Consider the following 16341-nt stretch of genomic DNA (forward strand, 5'->3'; position numbering starts at 1 on the left):
AAAAACAAAAACAAAATTAAAGTTCTGTTAAGATGAATATATGAGTGGATCCCAGGTAGGCATTTAACAGTGTCTCTTTAGAGGGCAAAAGGAAAGGCATGCTTCTCTCCTGCAGTTAAATGAGAGAAACCATAAGCCTTGAACACAGTGTCTACCTTATAGCATGTGATCAAGAAAAATTTTATCTGGTGCTGCTATGGTAACTGTTGTGACTAAAAGGTGTAACTTTCTTCTATAATATTCATCTTACCAAAAAGATGTATCATTGAAGCAACAAGCCTATGAATTTCCAAAATGTCCCCCTCCTGGGCTTTTGTATCACCCCCTCCATTGGAGAGCTACTGCCTAGATGTCTAAGATGGGGAAAATGAGGCCTAAGGTGGTGGTCCCTCTCCTAATAGTGTCCAGAGCTTCCTTATCTTTATTCTATCCTCCTGCCCAGAGCCACCATTGAAGAGACCTACTCAAAGGCCATGGCAAAACTTTCCAAGCTGGCCAGCAATGGGACCCCTGTGGGGTGAGTTGGCCTCTGGGGAGCCTGGTGGCTGGGACCCTACAGACACTGGGAACCTCCTGTGGGATGTACATCTCTTCACTCTTATGACATGTAGAACAAAGTGTTGTCTGCCACACTTATGGGGCTAATTGGATAGAAGAATTTATATCATATATTTACTCACTAGCTCATTCATTCAGTCCACAAATATTTACTGGGCACCTTTTGTGTGCCAGGCACCAGCAGCAACTCAGACAGATTAAAAACCCCAGTCTTGGGGTGGTGCCTGTGGCTCAAAGGAGTAGGGTGCCGGTCCCATATACCAGAGGTGGCGGGTTCAAACCCAGCCCCAGCCAAAAAAACAATCTCAGCTGGATGTGGTGGCTCATGCCTACAATCCTAGCACTCTGGGAGGCCAAGGCAGGTGGATTTCTTGAGCTTAGGAGTTCAAGACCCTCTGAGCAAGAGTGAAACCCCATCTCTACTAAAAATAGAGAAAAAGAGACAAGAAGATCTCTGGATCCCAAGAGTTTGAGGTTGCTGTGAGCTATGATGCTACGGCACTCTCCCAAGGGCGACAAAGTGAGACTTTTGTCTCACAAAAACCAAAAAAACCAGTTTCCTTCATGCCAGGTACATCTAGGGTGAATGATGAGATAGATATTAAACACACACAACATTTTCTCCTGGTGTGCAAAGTGCTGGGAAGGGAATGAAATAGAAGCATGAGAGATTGGGTATGTCTTCTGGAGTGAACCCAGCTTTCGTGGGCTGAGCCCTTAATAAAGAGAAGAAACTGGCGGTGAGGGTGTGTGAGAGACAGAGACTAGGCAGGTAGCTCAGGCAGTACAAAGAGCCTGAGGCAGCAACATGCTTGACACATTCAAGAGAGAGTGAGGAGGCTGGTGTGGATGCAGGGCCTGAGTGAGGTGGACAAGAAGTGTGTGTGTGGGGGGGGGAGGCAGGGAGATGGGGGCAAGGCCACAGGAGCTTGACACACAGGTGACTTTTAAATGAAGACATAATGTGGTCCTGTTGGCATTTGCAAAGTTCCCTGTGGCTGCTGAAGGGCAAAATTTTTGTCGGGAGGGCAAGAGTTTAAATTCCAGCTCTGTGGGTGGCGGCTATGGCTCAGTGGGTAGTGCACCGGCTCCATATACCAAGGGTGGCAGGTTCAAACCCAGCCCTGGCCAAACTGCAACCAAAAAATAGCCTGGCATTGTGGTGGGTGCCTGTAGTCCCAGCTACTTGGGAGGCTGAGGCAAGAGAATTGCCTAAGCCAAGGAGTTGGAGGTTGCTGTGAACTGTGTGATGCCACGGCACTCTACCAAGGATGACAAAGTGACTCTGTCTCTACCAAAAAAAAAAAAAAAAAATTCAGCTCTGATGTTTGCAGAGGGGACTTGGGTGAGTTGTGGAGCCTCCCATGCCTCAGTTTCCCTATCTGTCCCAGGCCTACCTCTTAACATTGTAGTGGGGATTAAATGAATTAATGTGTTAATGCTTAGCAGGGCCCAGAGCAGAGTAGATGCCCAAGTCAATGCCAGTCATGTTGTCTGAGGGGTACCCCACAGTGGATGGACCTTGTGGGTCCTGTGTGTGACCTCATCTGCCCCCAGGACCTTCGCCCCACTCTGGGAGGTCTTCCGAGTCTCCTCGGATAAGCTGGCACTCTGCCACTTGGAGTTGACACGGAAGCTGCAGGATCTCATCAAAGACGTTCTCCGCTACGGTGATGAGCAGCTGAAAACCCACAAAAAGGTGTGTGTCAGTGTGCTTGGGGTGCCAGCAGCTCACAAGATTCCAGAACTTCTCAGAGCTTTGGAACCTCCAGCCGTTGGTGTGTGCCTCTGGGAATTCTGTTAATTCTACAACATAGAACCCAGAACCTTGCAGCCCTGAACATTGTCAGACTCTCAAAATTCTCTACCAGATGTCTTACAAATTGTGGCCCTCGGGCTAAATCTAATCTGCCACTTGTGTTTGTAAAGCTAAGAAGAGTTTCTACATTTTTAAGTGCTTAGAAAAAAATATCAGAAGAATAAAATTTCATGGTGGCTCCTGTGGCTCAAAGGAGTAGGGCACTGGCCCCATGTGCTGGAGGTGGCGGGTTCAAACCTAGCCCCAGCCAAAAACTGCAATAAAAAAGAATAAAATTTCATGGTATATGAAAATTATATGACACTCAAATTTCAGTGGTGACAAAGTTATATTGGCACACAGCCATGCCTATTCATGTGCACAACATCTGTGGCTGTTTTTGCAGTACAGTGGTAGAGTTGAGTGTTTGTATCAATCCAAACACTTTTACTATCTGTTTCTTTACAGAAAATATTTGCCAACCTCTGTTCTAAAGTATTGGAAACTACATAACTTCATATTTAACATTTCTAGACTCTTACCAAGAACCAAGAATCTTGGAAAATTCAAGCTATAGACTCTTAGGAACCCACAATGTCTGAAGCTTATTATTATAGAATCATAGATGCTTTGCATGTACAGAGTTCCAGAATCTGCATATTTTTAACTCTCACTAAAACAGGGAGTTGGTAGTATGTAATACCACTGAATATATACTTAAAAATGGTTAAGTTATCAAATTTTAGGTTATGTGTAATTGGCCAGTATTTTTTTTAAAGGGGGAATTTACACTGGGGATGGTGGCTTATTATAATCCTAACACTTTGGGATGCCAAAGCAGAAGGATTGCTTGAGGCCAGGAGTTTGGCTCCTGGGCTGGGCAACCTAGTGAGACCCCTTCTGTACAAAAACTAACAAAATTAGCCAGATGTGATGGCATGCACATGTAGTCCCAGCTACTTGGGAGGCTGAGGCAGAAGGATTGCTGAGCCCAGGAGTTTGAGGTTGCAGCAAGCTATGATGATGCCATTGTATTCTAGCCCAGGCAACAGAGCAAGACCCTGTCTCACAAAAAGAAAAAGTACCTATTTTAAATGTTTGGGCCTGGGTATGATGGCTCACACCTGTAATCCTAACACTCTGGGAGGCTGAGGCAGGAAGATCAATTGAAGTCAGGAGTTTGAGACCAGCTTGAGCAAGAGCAAGACCCTATCTCTACTAAAAATAGAAAAAAAGCTGAGCGTGTAGCAGGTATCTTTAGTCCCTGTTACTCTGGCAGCTGAGTTAGGAGGATTACTTGAGCCCAGGAGTTTGAGGTTGCTGTAAGCTAGGCTGAGGCCATAGCACTCTAACCTGGGCAACAGAGTGAGACTCTGTCTCTGAATGAATAAATGAATTTTAAATGTTTTGAAATTAGCCAAATACTTAGAAAAGACCTGGAATCACATGAAGTGTTTGGAAGCCAGAAATTTCACAGTCCACTCATCTCCTCTCCTCCTCTCCCCTCCCCATCCCCACAGTGTAAGGAGGAAGTGATGGGTACTGTGGATGCCGTGCAGGTACTTGCTGGAGTCAGCCAGCTCCTGCCCAAATCTCGAGAGAACTACCTGAACCGTTGCATGGACCAGGAGCGGCTGCGGAGAGAAAGCACCAGCCAGAAGGAGATGGACAAGGTGTGTTCACAACCACCACCTTTTGGAGCTATACTATCAGAGAGGGAAAATATGTCCCACAGTGATGGTCTGAGTGTGATCACATCCTGGGTACCCAGAGGAGTCTACCTGTCAGGTGATGGAACCAAGAGAAAAGCTCCCATGTGTCTCCATTTAAACCCCATCTGTTCCCTATGCCTCCTAGGCAGAGACTAAAACCAAGAAGGCAGCAGAGAACCTCCGGCGCTCAGTGGAAAAGTACAATTCAGCCCGGGCTGACTTTGAACAGAAGATGCTGGATTCAGCCCTGGTAAGAACTAAGCATCTGTACCTTTGAAACATATATATCCCTTGGCCAAAGATGCTATGGGCCTCAAAAGTCCAGAGCCTCTAATACCCTCAGCTCCCAGGATCCTTTGAATCATAGGTTAATAGCCTACTGTTATCATTATTAAGATTATGACTTAAAAAGCAAAAAAAAAAAAAATTATTTTGTGCCTCAGTTTTCCCATCTGTAAAATAAAGACTAGTACTTGCCTCATAGAGTTGTTGAAGATTAAATGAGTCATTTTATGTGATGTTTTGAGATCAGATGCATAGAAACCATTCCATGAGCTATTATTTCTGTTATTACTTTGAGGTTTTTGAATAAGACAGGGCAGAGTTTAGAAGCCAAGAGTATCCTGACACTTCTTGGTGGCTGAAAGGACTAGGTTCTCTGAAATAGTCACCATCTCTCACCAGCTATGTAACCTTTTGCAAGATGCCACACTTCTGTGCATTTTTGTCCACTTAAATGTGAAAAAAAAGCAGATTGGAATCTCAGGATTAGGAATCAGATTTTTTTTTCAAGTTTCAAGGACTAGAAACCTTTTATTCCATTAAGAAGGAGATTTAATTGAAGAAATTTTGGGGGAGGGGTGAAGCTCCATTTCAGACATCTGGATCCAGGTGCTGAAATGGTATTGGCATTAAGTTGTGACTCTCTGCTTCTTATGTCTGTTTTTCTTACCAGAGATTTCACTCCTAGGCAGACATGTCCCCTGTGTGTGTGTGTGTGTGTGTGTGTGTGTGTGCATGCACACATGTATGCATGCAGCAAAGTGGCCTCCCACTTATATCTATCTCTTTGGCCCAGGAATAAAAGTTTCTTTTCCCAGAGTTTCAGCTACAGTGAAGGAGAGGGAGGACTCTCATTGGCTCTTCCCCAAATCAATCACTAAGATCAGGGGTTGGGACATTCTGACAGTAGCTTTGACCTTCCCATCTGCCCCTCCCCTCCTGCCTCAGCGCTTCCAAGCCATAGAGGAGACCCACCTAAGGCACATGAAGGCACTGCTGGGCTCCTATGCTCATTCCGTGGAGGACACCCATGTGCAGATCGGGCAGGTGAGTCAGGCTGGGTGTATGGAATGAGGCAGCACTGGGCAAGAGGGGCCTGCCAGTCACACACCCCACCTACCTGGCCCAGGTGCATGAGGAATTTAAGCAGAACATAGAGAACATCAGCGTGGAGATGCTGCTCAGGAAGTTTGCAGAGAGCAAGGGCACGGGCCAGGAGAAACCAGGTGAGTTGGAACAACTCTGGAGGGTTAGACAGTGGGGTCACAGCTATAGGTAAAGAGCAGAACTTGAGGTGAAGGAAACTGAACCTTTCTGGGCGTGGATTTCTTCATCACAAAATGAACTGATGACAAGTCCAGTTCCCCAGCCTGATCTTATGTGTACATCTCTTAGAACCAGATCCCAGTGAGGCCTTAAATGCCAAGCTCAGCTGTTTAGACTTCACCCCAATGGCCTTAAGGAGCCCTTAAGTATTGTTGAGCAAAAGAATGATTTGAAAATGCTCAGATGTGGGATTGGGGAGGAATTTAAGTGCAAAAGTTTTGAAGTCAGACCCAGGTTTGAGTCTTTTCTTCATCACTTGCTATGTGACTTTGGACCTAGGTCTTGACTTGTCTGAGCCTCAGTTTCCTCTTCTGTAAAGTGGAGAGGTAACAAGCCCTACCTAATGTTGTAATGTTCAGTGATTTGATACAAATAAAGGGCAAAAGGGTGTGCCTGGCACACAGTAGGCATTCGCTTAATGCTGGTACACAGTCTGTCCCCAAGTCTAGTCAACCAGTTTTCTCTGTCTCTCTGGCTCACCCTTGCTCGAGCTGACGCTTCCTATATGGATTCCCACTCTTGCCCTTTATAGGCCTTAGATCTATCATGTCCTGTTCCTGCTCACACACTGTCCATGGCTTTCTATTGTCCTTGGGAGATGAAGAGTCCCCAGTCTTCATCCTGGCCCTTGAAGCCCCACTGCATGGACTCATGATCCTTCTCCTAACCCAAGCCAAGTTCTAGCCAGAAATCCTGGAAGTGCCTAGAAGTAGCTCAGATGTCATCCCCTCCAACCAGTTATAAGGCAGCACCACCCAGCTGAGACTAGAACCAGCCCCTTGGCTTATTCCACTTATGTCTATGTCAGGCTGGTTCAGCATCTTAACTCCTGCCCTGGAACCTGACGGATCTTGAGCTCAGATCCAGGTGCCTTTGTGTAGCCAAGAGTGTGTTGCTACCCTTCCCAAGCCTAATCTTCCTGCCTTTAATTGTGTCTCAATCTCCTCTGTCTCAGGACCTTTGGACTTCGAAGCATATAGTGCAGCTGCCCTGCAGGAAGGCAAGTACGTCTGGGCTGGGTGCCCAGGCTGGACTGAGGGAGTGAGGGAGGTATATCTGAATGGAAAAGGGGGCACCTCCCAGGGCTCAGCTGCCCCCCAATCTATCCTCAGCAATGAAACGTTTGCGGGGAGCCAAGGCCTTTCGTCTTCCAGGACTAAGCCGGCGGGAGCGGGAGCCGGAGCCACATGCAGCTGCGTGAGGAAGGGCCCCTGCCCAGCCCTGGCCCAGACTAGCCTAAGATCCTTTCCCTTGCCTAGGCTAGCCCAGAAGTGCCCCACTTAGGGTAGCCCAGGATTATTCATATTTCAGGCTAGACTAGGACTTCCCATGTCCCAGGATAGCTCAATATTACCACTACAAGCTAGGCAGTGGTGGCTCACATCTGTAATCCATCCTAGCACTTTGGGTGGCTGAGGCAGGAAGATTGGTTGAGGCCAGGAGTTTGAGAACAAGCTGGGCAACACAGTCAGATCTTGTCTCTACAAAGCAAAATAATTAGCTAGATATGGTAGTGTACACCTGTAGTCCCAGTTACTCAGGAAACTGAAGCAAGAGGATTACTTGAGCCCAGGAGTTGAGGCTGCAGTGAACCATGATCATACCCCTGCACTCCGTCTGGGTGACAGAGCAAGACCCTGTCTCAAAAAAATAAACTTAAAAATATATATTACCACTGCCCAAACTAGTCTGGAATTTTTCCTTTTGTCAGGTTAGGCCAAGAGCTGCTTCTCCCAGAGTAGCCTAGCATTACCCCTGCCCAAGCTGGCCCATGTTAGCCAAGGTTAGCCCTGTTATGTCCCTGCTGAGGTTAGCCTCCACGTTCCTTGCCTTCAAAGGCCAGCCTTCCAGACTAGTTTTAGGGTTCCTCCCTTCCCAAGCTGTTTGAGAAAATCCCCTGCTTAGCTAACTCCAGATTCATCCCCCCTCCCCACGCAAGTCCTAAGATCTCACTGCCTCTAGGGCTAGCTCAGGATAATATCACAGCCTTGGAGCTCCCCAAGGTCCATGTCCAGTGTTGGAGGTTGAGAGGGGGTGCTAGATGAAGTGGGGGAGCTGACACCAACATCTCTTCCTCCATCCCCAGAGATTTCCTGGAGCCCAGTTCAGGGGTGAGTGGCATGTGAGGGGCTGTGCCGGGTTACAAACAAGAGGGGTTCAAGTCTATCCTTGGTCTCCCAAATCCAGAGCCCAGTTGGAAGCTAAAGAGCTGAGCTCAAAGGGCAGGTTGGAAGTAGCACAGCTTAAGTGCTGGGTTCACATCCCACCTCAGCTGCAAACTCCTGTGGACCATGTGGAAAGGACTGATGTCCGCACTGAGCCTTAATGTGTCCTAGGAACTTGCCTACATACTGGGGGAAAATGGTTATTTTCATCAGGGTTGTTTTTAGGTCTGAGTCAGGACTTGAAGGTGAGGTGGGGGTTGGGGGACAGGGAGAGATGGAATGTTAGATAGTGGGGAGCCTGATTCACCATTTGCTTCCATCCCCAGACCTGTCCAGAGGTGGATGAAGAAGGTTTCACTGTCCGGCCTGATGTGACCCAGAACAATATCCTTCTGGCACCCCCTGGGGGCAGTTGCTGGCACAGCAAGGACAAAACTGTCCACAATAATAGTTAGCAACCCTCTCTGTGTACAACCTAGAAAGAGCTTCTGTTGTAGACAAAGCAGACCTAAATGCACTCACCCTGTGGAGTCAAGGTTAGGCAAGCTGGGGGTGTGTGGGGATTGGGTTACCCCAGAAGGAAATTCAGAAGAGCTTCCTGGGGGAGGGGCACCAGTGTTAGGGTTCAGTAGCTGAATAAGAGTTCAGTTACAGGAGAGTATGTTTGTGCAAAGGCTTTATGGGGTGGGGGTAGAGGGTGCAGGTGGAGGTGGGCCATAGTGTCAGGACTTAGAGTGGCAAGTGATGGAACTGTGTGGGACCTCGAAGAGTTTGAGCAGGGAGATATGTGATTGGATTTGAGGACTGACTGAAGAGAACCCCATGTTGGGACCTGCTTGGAGCCTTGACTGTAGCCTACGCACAGCTGAGCCCTCCCGCTTCTCATCCAGTGACTCTGACTTTGATGATGAGGAGCCCCGCAAGTTCTACGTGCACATCAAGCCGGCTCCAGCCCGGGCTCCAGCCTGCAGCCCTGAGGCGGCAGCAGCACAGCTGAGGGCCACAGCTGGAAGCCTCATCCTTCCTCCTGGCCCAGGGGTGAGCGTGGGATGGGTACTCTGGGTGGTGCTAATGGATCTGGCTGGATGCACCTATGCCTGATATTGCCCCTTTTGTCCACAGGGCACCATGAAACGCCATTCTTCACGTGAGTAACCTGGAGAAGGGCAGGCTATGCCTGGATTTAGGTATAGGTTTGAATCATAGCTCTGACGTGTCTTGGGTCAGGCTGCTTAATCACTCTAACCCTCAGTTTCTTCTTCTGCAAAATGAGGTCATTATGAGAATTAAATGTGAGCTGAAAAGGGTAGCTGGGGCCAAGAAAAGAACCAACACCTTGAGACAGTTTGGCTCAGGTTCGAATCCCTCTCTACCTGATTTGCTGGTCACCTTGAGCTGGCTGGACACCTTTAACCCTTGGCCCCCTGGTCTGTGGAGCAGGGAGCATTGCACGCAGAGTGGCAGGAAGGCTCAGAGAGGTACATCTCTTGTAGGGGACACTGCTGGGAAACCACAGAGGCCTCGGTCCGCCCCTAGAACCAGCAGGTGAGTTCCTATGAGTGGGCAAGTGGGGGCTTTCTCCACCTTTTCTCCTCCCCTCTGTTGCCATGTCTCTGCCTGGTGTTCTCTCCCCCTAGCTGGGAGTCGAGGCCATGCTGCTTTTTTGGTGATCACTTATTCATTTATTGAGCTCTTGCTATGTACTTGTGTTGGTCAGGGGGTTGGAACCTGGGTTTTGAGACAGCTCTGCCTTCTCAGAGTCACATATCAGGGAGTCAGTTTTTTTTTTTTTTTTTTTTTTTTAGTTTTTGGCCGGGGCTGGGTTTGAACCTGCCACCTCCAGCATATGGGACAAGCACCCTACCCTTTTGAGACACAGGCGCCGCCCAGGGAGTCAGATTTTAAGAATAGCAAATAATAGTGGTATGAAGAAACTAAAGCAGGCAATGTGATGGAGACAGGAGGGGGTGACTTCATATGGGGTGCTGGTGGGGGCCTCCCTAAGGAGGTGACATTGAGCCAAACCCTGAAGAAGAGCAGGAAGTAGCTCTGAGGAGAGCTGGGGAATGGGGAATGGAGCTCAACACCAAAAATAGCACATGCAAAGGCCCTGAGGTGGGATGAGGCATGAAAGAATAGAACATTTCCCTCTTGGCCTCCCGGTCCCTAGCTGTGCAGAGAAGGTGCAATCAGATGAGCAGGTGGCCAAGAACCTCTTTGGGCCACCCCTGGAGTCGGCCTTTGACCATGAAGATTTTACAGGTGATGGGTTTAGGGAGGTCTTGGGGTGGGCCTTTGGGTGTGGCCCAAAGGGAGGATGGGTGGGCTGTTGCAACATTGGGTGGCTCAGGTTCATCAGAGGATAGGCCAGGTTGGGAGGGAAGATGGGATTCAGTGTAAGGGGGGACGGGGGGGCGCGGGTAGTGGTGGTGGTGGTGGTGGTATAGGATATGTGGGCTCCTCGGTCATGAGGTGCATGGACAGGATAGAATGGGCGGGACCGTTCATAGAGTGGGCGGGGACAGTGGGTGGGCATTTGTGAAGCCGTAAGCAACTAGGGGGCGTGGCCTTGGGAGTGGTCAAGGATGAGCTTTCCTTCACTTGGGTGTAGCCTGCAGGAGGATAGGTGGGGATCGGCGTGGCGAGGCCTGGATCTGATGCCCCCTTCCCTCCCCAAGGCTCTAGCAGTCTTGGCTTCACGTCTAGCCCCTCCCCTTTCTCCTCCTCGTCGCCGGAAAACGTAGAAGACTCCGGCCTGGACTCACCGTCCCATGCAGCGCCTGGCCCCTCCCCAGATTCCTGGGTTCCCCGTCCAGGCACCCCACAGAGCCCACCCAACTGTAGGGCGCCACACCCTGAGTCAAGGGGGACGCGGGTCGTGCCCCCACCGGACTCGCCGCAACCCCTTGCCCCGTCTCCAGGTCCCTGGGGGCTGGAGGCCTTGGCAGGAGGAGGTGAGTCCAGCAGCCCGGGTCTGTGAGTCTTCAGAGTCCTAGGGGGAGGATTAAGGGCCTACTGTGGGCATGGTCCAAACAGGCTTCTGGTAACAGCCAGGGCAAGGTGGACAGAAGCCCCCACCCTGGCAGGAAAAATAATGAGCTAGATATTAAGGCAGGAGATACTGGGTAAGGCCTCTCTGGAAAAGAGATATTTAAGCTCAGATTTGATGGGTGGTGAGGATGGAGCCATGTGACCATGGGAAGGGGTGCAGGGCAGAGCACACAGCCAGTGCAGAGGCCCTGGGGCAGGTGTATTAGGCATGTTTGAAAACCAGCTGGGGTGGAGATATGCTGAGGCTGGGCCTATAGATGTCAGATGGACAGTGGACCCTGAGTTTGTGGGAGGCTGAGCTGGAACACCACATAGCCAATGAATGACCATGTCATCAAAGCGGATGGGTGGCCTCCCAGACAAAACAGCAAGAGGATGGAGCACACAGGATGGAGGAGGGAGGAGGAAAAATGCAAGTAGGAGGAGAGTGGGACCCCCAAAATCAGAGGGACTGTGGCCACATGATGTCCCCAGCAGTGCTAGCAAGGGTGCTTGGCCTCTCCAAACCAAAGACCTGGTTGGAGCCCATTCAAGGAAGAGCTAAAGGGAGTGGAAACCATAAAGAGAGAGCAGGGCTTCTTAATAACTGAGCCAATTCTGCCCCCAGGAGACATGGGCAATGTCTGGAGACATTTTGGTTGTCACCACCAGGAGGGGGTGCTATTAGCCTTTGGTTGGGTGGAGGGCTGGGATGCTTGTTCAACACCCTACGTGCATATGACTGCCCTCACCACAAAGGATGATCCAGCCGTAAACGTCAGCAGTGCCAAGACTGAGAAACTCTGGGGTTGAGGGACCCCAGCCTGGGGTGTGGGTGGAAGGGGATATGGATGGGTCAGGATCCTGAGGATGCCAGAGATGCCGGGAAAGCCTTGGTGTTACACCATTGAAGGGTGAGACTACTTAGGCCCAGGCCACAGCAGGTGGTGTGTGTTATGCTCTCAGAGAGGGAAAAGGTCATGGAATCACTGACTGTGAGGGCGACGCCTATGGCTCAGTGAGTAGGGCGCCGGTCCCATATACCTAGGGTGGCAGTTGATCAAACCTGGCCCCGGCCAAACTGCAACAAAAAATAGCTGGGCATTGTGGTGGGCACCTGTAGTCCCAGCTACTCAGGAGGCTGAGGCAAGAGAATTGCCTAAGCCTAGGAGCTGGAGGTTGCTGTGAGCTATGATGCCACAGCACTCCACTGAGGGCAATAAAGTGAGACTCTGTCTCTAAAAAGAAAAAATAATAAAATAAAAAAATCTTCTGCTGAATCTTCCCTATAGCATGCCTGCCTCCTAGGCCTTCAGCCCTTGCTTGCATACTCCCAGTGACAGGGAATTTACTCCTTATTAGACCACCATTCTGCTGTCTGGTTCAGGGCTGTGGAAGGTATCTTCAATCCTGTCCAGCACCTTCTCTGTCTGCAGCCCCAGGACTTCAGATCAAGGTCTCCCTGAAATACTCCCATCTCCTAGTTTGGGGCTGAATTCCTGCCCTGGGGAGGCCCAAGAAGGCTAGGGCAGCCTCTCAGCAGTGCCTGTTCTCTGTGCTTGCTCCTCAGATCTGATGCCCACACCTGCTGACTCCACAGCCCAGGATGGCCTGGCAGCCCCAACCCGGAGACCTCGATCTAGGAAGGTGTCCTGCCCCCTCACACGCAGCAATGGCAACCTGGTAGGGTGAGGGGACATGAATAGAGTTGGGCTGGGGGTTGCCTTTGGGGTCAGCTTCTGGGCACTGCTCCTGGGGTACTCAAAACCCAGTTTATCTCCCTTCTCTTCCAGTCTCGTTCCCTGAGCCCCTCCCCATTAGGCTCTTCGGCCCCCAGCAGTGCCCCAGAACGGCCCAGCTTCTCATCTCAGACAGGACACGGTACTCGGGGGCAGCCGCCCTGGGCCTCATTTCTGGTCTGGGTTAGGGGCTAAGTGATAATAATAGAGGCCCTGTTGGGGAGGGCATAGAGCCTGGGACCTGTGCTAACTCAGTATGTCTGTCCTGCATTCCCTCCCCACCACCCCCAGGAGTGTCCCGGGGACCAAGCCCTGTAGTCCTAGGCTCCCAAGATGCCCTACCCGTGGCCACAGCCTTCACTGAGTATGTCCATGCCTACTTCCGTGGCCACAGCCCCAGGTATTCAATGATGGGGGACAATGCAGATGGTGACAGGCAAATAGGGCTCAGTGGGGGCTCTGCATCGGGGTCCAGCAGGGACAGCCTTCCGGGTGTGCTTCATGGCCTGTTATATGGTGGAAGGATTTGAACACTGAGCCAAGCAATCAGGCCCTTGTCTTGAAAGCAGTGAGAGCCACGGAAGGCATTTGAGCAGGGCTAGGCATTGTTGTAGACTCCTCTAAGGCTTCCATGGCCACTGAGCTGAGAGGAGCAAGGCTATCGGCCAGGCTCAGTAAGGGGTCGGGTTAAAAGTGAGCTCAGTGGCCAGGAATATACTGGCGTGGCATCTAGCAGAAAGGACCTTAAAGTCAAAACACCAGGAGGAGGAGAGTATTGGACTTGAAACTCAAGCTGAGGATAGTTAAAAAAACTGAACATTTTGGGTGGTGCTGTGGCTCAAAGGAGTGGGGTGCCAGCCCCACGTGCACAAGGTGGCGGGTTCAAACCCAGCCCTGGCCAAAAACTGCAAAAAAATGTGAGCTTCCTGGTAACCTAGGAGAAAGGGGAATTAGGGAAAGGGATGTTTCTGCCTCCTTCAGCCTAGGATATATTTTTCCAGTCCAGACAGGGACAAAAGAGGAGGAGGGTAGGGAAAATGATGCTGGGCACCGTCAATACCTTGCTGTGTCTGAGGGGTCTAGGGAGCTGCAGCCTGCAGTAGAACCAAGAGAAGGGGAGGATGAAGTGCTAGGCAGAGCCCTACACCCAGTCCCCCTGACTCCCCAGCTGCCTGGCTCGAGTAACAGGAGAGCTGACCATGACTTTCCCTGCGGGCATTGTGCGTGTGTTCAGTGGGACCCCACCCCCACCTGTCCTCAGCTTTCGGCTTGTACACATGACCCCCATTGAGCACTTCCAGCCAAATGCGGATCTGCTCTTCAGGTACTATGCATGAGCAGTGGGAAGGGTCTCAGAGGCTGGTGGGAGTCAGGGGTTCCCAACTCTGAATTTTCTGGGTGGCTTGGGATAAGTTGCTTGCCCTCTCTGAACCTTGCTTCCCTCCTTTACTGTCCCCCTCCACTACCCAGGTAGGGCTTTGCTGGGCCCAGGATGGGCCATGAAATTGCACCTTTAGGAAGCCCTTGGGTGTGGGTTGGATGGTGCCAACCCTGGGAGAGCATTTCCTGAGGGCTGGGGTGATTAGTCCGGGTCTCTGCAGTGACCCTTCCCAGAGTGACCCTGAGACCAAAGATTTCTGGCTCAACATGGCAGCTCTGACTGAGGCCCTGCAGCGCCAGGCAGAGCAAAATCCTGCTGCCTCCTACTACAATGTGGTGCTGCTGCGATATCAGGTGGGCCACATGCATGGGACAAAGCTGAAGGGGACAGGGAGGGGGTAACAGGGTAGAGGACAAGGTGAGCGGGCAGCACAAAGGAGTGCCAAATGAGGGGGTAGTACACAGGGTGGGCGGGGAATGAATCCTGTTGTGTAGACAGTGTGAGAGGGCATTGCATCTCCGAGAGCAGATGGTGCCCTTATGCAAGCTGGAAGAGGCCCATCCCCAGTACTTGGACTTCCTTGTTCTCAAGACTTTGTTAGAATGATTCACTCTCCTGCCCTCTGCTGGAAGCATGGTGTAATACAGACTCTGATCTATATGAAGTTTCCCAGTGAATGGGCCGTTTGGGGTGGTGGGTGCCCTGCAGGGTCAGGGTGATTAAATAGTACACGGTGTGCCAGGACATGATGCTGTGTCTTCTCTCCTGTTATTGTTCCTCCTAGTTCTCTCCTGTTATTGTTCCTCCTAGTTCTCCCGCCCAGGTCCCCAGTCCGTGCCTCTGCAGCTGAGCGCCCACTGGCAGTGTGGGACAACCCTCACACAGGTCTCTGTGGAGTACAGTTACCGGCCTGGTGCCACAGCTGTGCCCACACCACTCACTAACGTCCAGATCCTTCTGCCTGTGGGGGAGCCTGTGACCAATGTCCGTCTGCAGCCTGCTGCCACTTGGTGAGGGAATGTGGGAAGCCAAAGGAGACTTGGCAGTACCCCCCCTTCACTGTGAACCCACTTTTCTTAGAGCTAAGAGTGCTATTATTGACAATGAGGTCCCATGACATATGGACTGCTGTCATCCACATTGACGGAGGGGTAACTGAGGCCCAGGAGATTAAGTTGATTATCTGAGGTCACACCAAGATTTGAACCCATATGTCCACTCTTGGTCCCAGGGCTTGTAGTTACAGCACATGTTGCCTTCAATTTGTACAAAAGCTAGAACCCACCACACAAAAAAGCCAAACTTACAGTACTGAATGTGTCATCTAAGTATGCCGTGAGGCTGTATGGCCCTACGTCTGTTCTGTACCTTAGCCCCATTTCATAGATGAGGAAAGTGAGGTGAGCTTGGGGATCAGATTTGCTGGGGTCACCCAGCCAGGAGGCAGCTTAGCTGGGACCCTAGGCTCCCAGTGTCCTCTCTGGATACCTGACCAAGATTCTCTCACCGCCAGGAACCTAGAGGAGAAAAGGCTTATGTGGAAGCTTCCAGACGTGTCTGAGGCAGGGGGTGAGCTACTGCTGTGCATGAGGGCTGGGTAGGGTGGGTGGGGCTTAGGTGGGAGGCACTGATTTAAGCTGGGAGAGAATTACGGATGTGTTAGGGGGGCAGTGCACATTCAACAAGGCTTGAAAGACATGAAGGACAGCATCCCAGGCAGTGCAAAGGCCCTGGGGCAGAACTCCTTTGCAAACCACACACATCCCAGTGAGGCCAAAAGAGAAGGATGCAGGGGCTCTAGAGGAGGCAGATGGGAAAGACAGAGTCTGCAGATCAAAGGATCTCATGCACAGGGTGAGGAGAAACCAAAATCACAGTGTGGCTGAGGCTGGTGCTAGGGCACAGCTGACCTCAAGCCTCTTTAGGCTCTGGCCGCCTCTCCGCCAGCTGGGAGCCGCTCTCCGGGCCCAGTACACCCAGCCCCGTGGCTGCACAGTTCACCAGTGAGGGTGCCACTCTGTCAGGCGTGGACCTGGAACTGGTGGGCAGTGGCTACCGCATGTCACTGGTAAAGAGAAGGTTCGCCACAGGTACTGGTCTGCCCTGCCCCTGCACAACCCCAGGAGGAGTTGGGACCATGATGGGGAGTAGGGGGGCTGGGAGCAAGCACTACCTCCTGCTTCTGCCAGGATGTGGGGAGGGATTTGGGCATGGGGCTGTTTGAGAAGGATAGGTGGGTGTCAGGACCAGGAGACCCAGGATGGGAAATGCACAGGTGGGCAGGGGGGTGGGAGTCAGGGCTCCAATGGGAGGAGACAAGAAGAAAGATGCATGTACCTGGGGCTGGCCT

General features: G+C 51.1%; 1 protein-coding gene across 2 annotated transcripts in view; it reads left to right on the forward strand.

Annotated features, from left to right (window-relative positions):
• The window catches only part of FCHO1 (FCH domain only 1), a 27625-nt gene extending 11284 nt beyond the window's left edge, over positions 1-16341 (forward strand). For both annotated transcript variants that reach the window (XM_023517172.1, XM_023517173.1), the window contains exons 5-27: positions 443-517; positions 2116-2257; positions 3877-4029; positions 4214-4318; positions 5299-5397; positions 5480-5576; positions 6632-6676; positions 6789-6873; positions 7763-7787; positions 8168-8225; positions 8701-8879; positions 8964-8988; positions 9335-9386; positions 10012-10103; positions 10520-10795; positions 12442-12554; positions 12665-12752; positions 12902-13010; positions 13779-13934; positions 14212-14344; positions 14802-15001; positions 15505-15560; positions 15917-16341. In XM_023517172.1, coding sequence (XP_023372940.1) covers positions 443-517; positions 2116-2257; positions 3877-4029; positions 4214-4318; positions 5299-5397; positions 5480-5576; positions 6632-6676; positions 6789-6873; positions 7763-7787; positions 8168-8225; positions 8701-8879; positions 8964-8988; positions 9335-9386; positions 10012-10103; positions 10520-10795; positions 12442-12554; positions 12665-12752; positions 12902-13010; positions 13779-13934; positions 14212-14344; positions 14802-15001; positions 15505-15560; positions 15917-16215 — 2662 coding nt within the window. In that variant the 3' untranslated portion in view covers positions 16216-16341. The remainder of the gene's footprint in view (positions 1-442; positions 518-2115; positions 2258-3876; positions 4030-4213; positions 4319-5298; positions 5398-5479; positions 5577-6631; positions 6677-6788; positions 6874-7762; positions 7788-8167; positions 8226-8700; positions 8880-8963; positions 8989-9334; positions 9387-10011; positions 10104-10519; positions 10796-12441; positions 12555-12664; positions 12753-12901; positions 13011-13778; positions 13935-14211; positions 14345-14801; positions 15002-15504; positions 15561-15916) is intronic.

This window comes from Otolemur garnettii, unplaced genomic scaffold, assembly GCF_000181295.1.
Source record: "Otolemur garnettii isolate 467f Iridium unplaced genomic scaffold, OtoGar3 scaffold00105, whole genome shotgun sequence".
Taxonomy (NCBI): Eukaryota; Metazoa; Chordata; class Mammalia; order Primates; family Galagidae; genus Otolemur; species Otolemur garnettii.